General features: G+C 38.8%; 1 protein-coding gene across 1 annotated transcript in view; it reads right to left on the reverse strand.

The window, feature by feature from the left end:
* The window catches only part of LOC122074826 (dolichyl-diphosphooligosaccharide--protein glycosyltransferase subunit 1A), a 15,598-nt gene extending 7,097 nt beyond the window's left edge, over positions 1-8,501 (reverse strand). The window contains exons 1-5 of the mRNA XM_042639797.1: positions 8,267-8,501; positions 6,231-6,275; positions 5,431-6,065; positions 5,186-5,333; positions 4,923-5,099 (exon numbers count right to left, since the gene is read on the reverse strand). Coding sequence (XP_042495731.1) covers positions 4,923-5,099; positions 5,186-5,333; positions 5,431-6,065; positions 6,231-6,275; positions 8,267-8,362 — 1,101 coding nt within the window. The 5' untranslated portion in view covers positions 8,363-8,501. The remainder of the gene's footprint in view (positions 1-4,922; positions 5,100-5,185; positions 5,334-5,430; positions 6,066-6,230; positions 6,276-8,266) is intronic.
* Between the last annotated feature and the right edge of the window lie 540 nt (positions 8,502-9,041).

A 9,041-nucleotide genomic window follows, 5' to 3' on the forward strand; every position in this document is an offset into this window, starting at 1 on the left:
AAAAAAAAAAAAAAAAAAAAAAGAATAAAATAGATGGGAGGTTGAGAATGGTGAAAGAGAATAAAGGAAGTGGCTATCTCAGCCTGGGCTTCTCACCCACAGCTATCTTAGCTGCTATAAGCATTTAGGTGCAAACTTTCTTTCATAAATGCAAATTTTCTTTCATTCAAAATCTGTCCAATAATGGAACATATGCCTTTTTATTTATAGAAGGGAAGTTTACAATCATACTAATACTAGGAGCTAGTTTCCCAATAGGACTAGACACTCCTACTACAACCAGAAGCTAGTTTCCCAATAGGACTAGACACTCCTACTACAACTCGGAATTCAAAATAGGACTAGGACTTGACTTTATGACTCCAACATAGAGTAGGACTAACTAACTAATAGTCCATATAGGACTTTACAGCCAACTAATGGCCTAATGGGCCTTTATTGAATTAAATAGCAACTAATTAAACTAATGAACAAAATCCTGTTTTCCTACCTTCTACCCATATTTTAGGCCTATTAAAGTGGCCCATTTCAAAGAAAACCCATGGGATCAAAGGCCTAACACATACATAACACAACCCAAGGTTTATTTGCAATAAAATATGCCTAAGTGACTTATCTACATCAACTTGCCCTCTCTTAGAAAAAATTCGTCATCGAATTTTATAGTGTGAGGGTGATTATATCATGATGCACGTCCCTCTTCAAGCCGTAGAAAAATTCAGGTAGCTCTTTGATGATAAAGATGTAGTCTAGAATGTGAGGAGCTCGATCTTTAAGATACTTTAATAGGATGAAAAACTCCACATGCTCAACTTCAACATCTTTGGATGTATCCATAGGGTCATCTACATATGCACCTTGATCTCTTCTAATTTCAATGCAATATAAAGCTCTTTTGGTTCATCTACCTGGTGGTTCCTAATCGGATCCATTGATGGTTCAAACACAACTTCATTCTTGAACTCCTTAGGATCTTCCTCTTGGCTGTTCATAATCATCACAGTTGTTGTAGTGTCAAGTTCCCTAGTCTCAACCTCATTGTCCATTGTGGCAACCTTGTTGCTTTCTACTTCTCCCACATGAGTCTCGTTGATGGGAACATCAATGACTAGTTCTTCCTCAACAATAGTAATGGCTGAAAAAATTTTAACACTAACCTCAACTTTTGACTCTAATTCACTAGTTAGAGGTGTCTTCTCTTGTTGCTCTTTTGCAATAGAGGCCGATGATTCCTTCATGCTATTGTCAAGTGTGGGTGGCTTTTGGACATCTGGTGGAAGGAAGTACATGTTTCGTTCATGCTCAGATAGGTACATGCCTGCCAACTCATACTGCATCTCGTCCCACGTTTTAGGTTTACATTCTTGAGCTTGAAGTTGCCTTTCACGGACTTTCCATTGCATTCGAACACAATCACTCATCTGGGAACATGCATATTGGCGTTTTTGTGTCTCTGTTAAGTTGTAGTTGTCAAAGTACATGTCCAATTCACGCATTCATTCAAGGAATTCCCCATGAAAATAATGTGGCTGATCATTAGATTGGGCAGCAGTGGATGTATTCTGATGGGAATCTTGTGGAGAGAAGAGCCTTCTTTGGAAATATACAGGGAGGTATTGTGTCACTAACTCATATTTCATCTCTTCCCAAGTCTTAGGCTCATGTCCTCGAACTCGGAGTCGCTTTTTATGGACTCTCCACCAATCTCTAACATGACCAATCAACCGAAAACAAACAACTTGAAGCTTTTGTGTCTCTGTCAAGTTATAGTAGTCAAAATATTCCTCCAGAGAATCTAACCAATCAAGGATGTAGAATGTATGTATCCCTTTGTCCAGCGAAGTAACGAACTGATGGAACCATCTTCGGTTAGGCCCTGATAGATTGTTTGGAGCTTTCTTCAACCGTAGCTCTGATACCACTTAATGCAGGAGTAGATTACAAGTAACTAACTCTGCAATTTATAACCTCAAACAATACAAATAGGAGCAAGAAACAAAGGAATAATACCATCAAATAAACCTTCAATGATACAATACCCATATAGGAGCAAAACCAGCCCAAAACTCAACCCGATAGGAGAGAGAAAAACCTTCTATAGAGCTGGAGAGAGAAAGGTGCGGCCAGGTTTCTGGGAGTCCGATTGAGCTGCACTTTTGGGTGTAGATAGTCCCTAGGGAGGGTACAAAAACCCCCAAAGTTGAGAGGATTCTGATGGCTGGTTGTGAAGTTACAAGCTTTCTTGATTTTCTGACCTAGGAGAGAAAACTGAGAAGAACCTTCAAGAACAGCAGCTGAATGCTTCCAATAGTGACTAGGTAAGGATCATGGGACCCTTATGAGGCCTGGAATACCTTGATTGAAGACCTAGCTGAACAGAGTACACAAGAGAGAAAGAGAGGAGATCGATCTCTCTATTCCCACTAGGATTGCCGATCGGTTCTAATTTCTGCAGACTTTTATCAGAATCTGAATTATATCTCTTGAATGTTACAACAAATAAAATAAAAAAAGAAGAATAAAATAGATGAGATGTTGAGAATGGTGAAAGAGAATAAAGGAAGTGGCTATCTCAGCCTGGGCTTCTCACCCACAACTATGTCAGTTGCTCTAAGTATTTAGTTGCAAACTTTCTTTCATAAATGCAAATTTTCTTTCATTCAAAATCTGTCCAATAATGGAACATATGCCTCTCCATTTATAGAGGGGAAGTTTACAATCATACTAATACTAGGAGCTAGTTTCCCAATAGGACTAGACACTCCTACTACAACCAGAAGCTAGTTTCCCAATAGGACTAGGCACTCCTACTACAACTCGGAATTCAAAATAGGACTAGGACTTGACTTTATGACTCCAACATAGAGTAGGACTAACTAACTAATAGTCCATATAGGACTTTACAACCAACTAATGGCCTAATGGGCCTTTATTGAATTAAATAACAACTAATTAAACTAATGAACAAAATCCTGTTTTCCTACCTTCTACCCATATTTTAGGCATATTAAAGTGGCCCATTTCAAAGAAAACCCATGGGATCAAAGGCCCAACACATACATAACACAACCCAAGGCTTATTTGCAATAAAATATACCTAAGCGACTTATCTACATCAATCGGTATGTACCGATATAGTGCGCTACGGTCATATAATGACCAAGATGGGTATTTTTCAGAAAACATGATTTTTTGAGGGATTTTTGTTCCAAAGTTGCTGTCAACCATATTTCTCTCTAACTAAAGTGGAAATCAAGGTTGGGAATAAGGATTTTACATTTATGGGACAACTACAAACCTTGAATTCTTAGTGCAATACCCTCAATTTAGTGTTTATGTATAATACATGTTATCAATAGCGTTTTTTAACAAATTTTTTTATGCAAAAGTGTTTAAAAAGGTGTTTCATATCCGTTTATATGCGTATCTTTAGCGTATCTTCGATCCGATACGATACCCTCCGATACATATCTTAATTTTGGCCGACCGATACGGCGACCGATACCGATACTTTAATCCTTGCCTATACCATAGTTATCACAGCGCCTATGCAAACCAAGGCAACCGAGGGGGAAAAAATTAAGGTGATTCCGGCAAGGAACCACCTATATGACCAATGCGTCAATCCAGATAAAATTGCACTTTTACTCGGTTCACAGCTACCTATGCTGCAATTTTATCTGTGACCTCTATTTGGGGCTCATAAGTGCATCGATATTTGCACTTTCCATCTGTCTTCTTTTTGAAGATTACTATTTAAAATTTGCCTTCCTTGAGAACAATTTATGATATTGTTGTTACCACTATTATGGATTGCAGTTGGTGTTCTCTACTGCTTGTTTTGTTCATTGTTGATGGTTATGCTGGATTTGTTTAACACGAGATTTTTGTCAACTATTGTTGCCGATGATTGATGTGCTTGAGCTGATATTACTACCAGATTGAAGTTCTTTAAGCTCATTGGCATCTACAATTGCTATTCAAGACTGGTGCAACTTTTATTATTTATTCTTCTTGTTCAAAACTCAAACCTTCCAATATATACTCCAACTTGAGGGGGAATGTAAAGTTGTTAAGAATGCCGCAGGGGTATTATTATCCAATACCTTGCGGTAATGTGTCTTAGCTGTTAGTCGCTTTGGGGGCTTTTCCCTAACGTTATATACTTGTGTTAGTTTCATTCTTTTGCTTCCTTTTTAGGTTGTAATCAATGTTGTGTACTCTTAAGCAGAATTCCCACTTAGGGTCCATTTACTATTAGCTTGTAGCTGAGATTATAAATAATGATTAGAGTGAACACGATGGAACACACAAGCTGAGTCTATCGTGGTTCAGCACATCCTCTCTCCTCTTTCTTCTACCTGGAAGGTCCTGGTTTCAGATCTTGGGTTTGTTACAAAAGCCAACTGGCCCAATACATAAAGTTCTGCCCATTCAGAAGCCTGAAAACTGGAAGTAGCCATTGGTCAGTCAAATGCCCAAGGTGGGAAATGACCCCATCTTAGCGTAATGGCCTTCATAAGAAACAGTGAATATATAAACAGATGGTATGATCCATCTTGCATTGTACCAAAGGAAAATAATCCAATAGATGTCTTTAGATATCAAGGAGTTGGAGAACGAGAACCAAATCCTATCGAGAAAAGTGATCACCATTAAGGCGACTCAAATTTTATGCCACTTCATAAACAAGTTTAAATGTGTCCCATTGGATAACAAAGCAGATCCATCTTCCATAATCACTAGTGCAAGATTATTATTATTTTTTCAGTCGAAACTAGTGCAAGATTATTGCAAAGACCAAAAAGTTACGCTCCCCTTTTAGAGCATAAAACACCAGCCAAGGAAAAATTAGTAATAAGACAACCAAATCTAAGAAACATGTTAAAGAACGAATAATCTAATACTAAAAGATTACTTGCCTTTACAATGAGATTGTCGACGACCACATCATCTATAGGGCAACCAAAAGTGATATTAAGGAAACGCTTATTCCCAGATTCAAACAGAAAGTCCTTGAGTGGTAAACCATAACCAATTGTAAAAGCTGTTTTCCAGCCACCGAACAATGGGTAACGAGGTTCAATTTCTAGTTCTGTCTGCATGCAATGAAACTTTGGGTGAAAATCAACAAACAGATATAATAGTCAGTTGAAAGCTCTATTGCAGGCATCAAAGTATTCACCTTTCTAGAATCACCCCATAAATGAGACGTTGAGATATTGCCAATTTCATCCCTGTAGTAAACAGAACGAACTCTTGGAGGCAATCTAGCAATAAGATGCCTAAATGATGACGAACCTCTTATATGGGCCCTGACTTGATAATCGAGTCTGCAGCATATACACAAAATGAGGCAAAACTTAACTTTCAAGTTACATTTAAGACAACAGTAATGAGATGAATCTGTGAATGAAAATTTGAGCAGACCTGGAAAAGCCCCCCTTGTTTTGAGCACCTCTATGGACAATGTCATAATGCTCTGTGACCTGTATGTTGCCCCAATGGGAGATTTCTATCTCTCTTACCAATTGTTGGGCAACAGCAAAAGGCCTATCGTTTTCAAAATGAATAACTATAGGTGAGTATGAGAAGGGTAAAAGTTTCTCATATGGGCCGTATTTGATCTCTGAATCTACATGCTTTGTATTGTGAAGTTTTGTATATGATTCAACTCTAGCACTTGGTAGTGTAACAGCAAGTGACTGGACCCTGACTTCATAAGGAGAAAGATAGTATGCACTATCCTGGAACAAGACAATCTGCAAATCAGCCTGAGTGATTTCCTCGGGGAATGGTCGTATTGAATTTGTGAATGCAGCAAAGACATCCAAAGTGAAGCTCTCCCCCTTACTGAGTCCCTTGGGCAAAGACACTGAATAGAAAGTCAAAGATGGAGGCATCCCTTCAGGATTCACAACTGTAAAAGGAAGACTGGTAGTAGAAGATTTGGCTTTTCCTTTTCCTTCACTACCAAATGCTTTCATGAATGCCAAGTTCTTGACCTGGTAATCAGGTAAAGCCAATAAAACCTCTGACACAACATCAGTGCCTGCATTCTCCACCTACAAAACAGCAACATTAACAATGCAAATGTTGAAAAGCACTATTTGAATTTTAAAATGAAAAAAATAAATCTGCATACAAATACACAATTCACCCCAAAATCAGGATCCAATTAAGTTAATCAAATTCATGAAGAATTCAAAATTTCGTTCAGGCTTAAGCACCTTTAGTGATGAGGTGATGCGCACGATCTGAGAAGTTAAGTCAATCTGCAAGAAAGGATTTAACATGGTCAGAAGAAGGTACCGGTTAAGATTAAGGAATTAACATATAAAATACTTATGAAATTCCACTACTTTTTTTTGGGGAAAAAGACACTCCATTAAAAAAAAAAATTAATATAACAAAATCCAACAAGGAAATGGAATGCAGAATAAGTATAATAAATAACCATTTCCCACCAACCCAGTCCATTAAAATGATGTCCAAATTGAAAACTAAGCTGCTGCACTGAAAACCTCAACTCATCTCAACTCAGCCTTATCCCAACTAGATTCAGTCAGCCACATGAGTCCTCGTTCACCAATCAACTCATTGTAAATAGAAGAAACTGCAACCATTGAACAAGATCCTACTTCAACTTCAACCTTCACTACTGAAGAGGATGGACCATGAAGACCCTTCACTCGTTACATTGACAATTTGACGTTCTCGTAACTTTTTGTCTTTGGGGGTGTGCGGCGAGGGGAGAGAGGGGGTGTTGCAAAGAAAAAAAAAATGCCATCAATTGTCTGGAATTCCCTCATCCATCTAATATTGAATGCACTTTATAATCTCTTTACTAAAGGGAGTTTGACAAAGAGCAACCTTAAACCAACTTTCATTGTTTACATGCAAATATATCTTGCACTAGAGCATAAAAACTTTTTGAGATGACAGATGGCTTCTCTGTCCATCACAGTCATTGATCAAATATCAACTCCTTTTTATTGTTTTTTACGCTGGAACTGCAGAGAGATGTAGACCATTTGTATTTCAAATGTTCGTTCTCAGGCTCTATGTCATACAAACTATAAAGTGGTCAATTCCAATTTCTCTAGTTCTGTGTCATCCAAACTACAAAGTGTTGAATTTCCATAATTGACCAACTTCTAGACAAAACTGAGCAAGTGAACTCCACAAGTTTCAGTGTAACACAAAAAGTAAACAGAATAGTGATTAATCACGAAGTCAATCATATGAGTTTCATCCAATTCAGAAAACCCTAGAAGGGCCAAATATGCCAACTGAGCTGGCTGACATGGAGTGCATCTGAGTCTCGTAAGTTGTAATATTCGGTTCCTCAATTCTGATAATCCAATCATGTATATTCTTAATATTTTACGGAGTTCCACCAAAAGATCCCTTTCTTTTTCATGGGGGCGGGGGAGATTATCCACTTTCATTCTAAGAAAATTGGCACTATTTAAACAAATTTCCATGGAGCTTCTAATTTCAAATAAATAGAATTCGAAAAATCCTTTATAATTGAAATTGCTAACTTAAATTGTGCCTGAAATAACTTTTGACCACATGTTAGCCACAGACATCAACGCAATTTACCTTCCAGATAATCTCACTCTCTCACAAAGATTGCTTTATCGACTCTAACAGTGTTGCACGAGTCTTCTAAGCAGACGAAGTACGGATAACCCAAACACATAAGATACTGACTCCCATGACCGTATCTACCTTAAATGTCCTCTAGATGATAGGAGCTCTGGAGTACGGCTTAATATGAATAGGGCAAGCAGAGAACCCATTTATTGAGCACTAAACAATCTGAGTACTCATAAAAAATCACTTCAAAGTATCCAATTTTGCTATAAAACAGGCCAGTGAGTAATTATCTCTACATTATAAGTATGCATGTTTATGCCCATATTCCCCATCAAATGCATCCAGAGTCCAGACAGCTAAGTATGATATACCCAGGGATGCCAGGTCTACATGGTACGTATGTTCAAATAAATTGATTTAAGCCTCATGATCCCGCGAGAAAATCTGGAAAACTAACTAAATCCATAACCGATAGCGGGAAAAAAAAAAAAAAGAGTAACGTAAACAGATCAGGAACACTCTGGACGCATTGCTGTTCTATAGATCTAAGGAAAGGAAATTACGGCGAAGAGAATCCATTGCCTTGAGAAACAGAACTCTAGAGAACAGAAGAATGGTTGTAATTATTGGGGAAGGAGAGAGAGATCGAAGAACAACTTACTCGTCGATCAACCCTTGCGAGGATCAAGTCGGAAAGCACAGGTGTGGAGAACATGGCGATCAACAAGAGGAAAATGTTGAGGCGAAACCCCATCATTCCTCTCCCTGCTTCGTTGTCACGGTCGGATTGAAAGCCTTCTCGCCCTACGAGCTCTGAGCCTCTGACGGAGCTCAACAGTAGAAACTTTTCTCCCTCTCTGTACGTGCCTGACTTCTTGTGGAAAGAAAGACCTTTTTTTTTTGGGCTAGCTATGAGCCTATGAGTAGAAAGAATGACTAGAACCGTAGAACCGGCACGCGATCGTGTAAGGAAAAAATCGGGGCAATTTGACCGCGGTTCAGGCGACTTCGGACCGGATTAGCGAGAATGAAAGCCCACCCGGTCATCACTCTAATCGGGGTCCTCTCCTGAGCGTTGATCGCTAATCGTCCAGGTCGTGCACATTGTTCGCTGGATGATCGACATGTGTCCAGGCACTGATCCAATTGCTGTATTTTTACCTATCAGATCAAAGGCGACGTGCCAAAACCGTTAGATCAATGCTTAGACACATGTCGATCGCCCAGGTAGCTATGGACTGGCCTGTGCAATCAACGTTCGGAAAAGGAGCCATATCCTCAACACTCGCCCCTTCATTAAAGAGAAAGAGATTGTGATGATGTCTGCCCCCTGGATCCCACTCTCTCTCTCTCTCATTAAAATCCATCCCTTACTTCACAATTTGATTTTCAACCCTCTCATTGGTGGGAAATTGCACTTTGACATTATAGCGATC

Source organism: Macadamia integrifolia, chromosome 3, assembly GCF_013358625.1.
Source record: "Macadamia integrifolia cultivar HAES 741 chromosome 3, SCU_Mint_v3, whole genome shotgun sequence".
In the NCBI taxonomy this organism is placed as follows: Eukaryota; Viridiplantae; Streptophyta; class Magnoliopsida; order Proteales; family Proteaceae; genus Macadamia; species Macadamia integrifolia.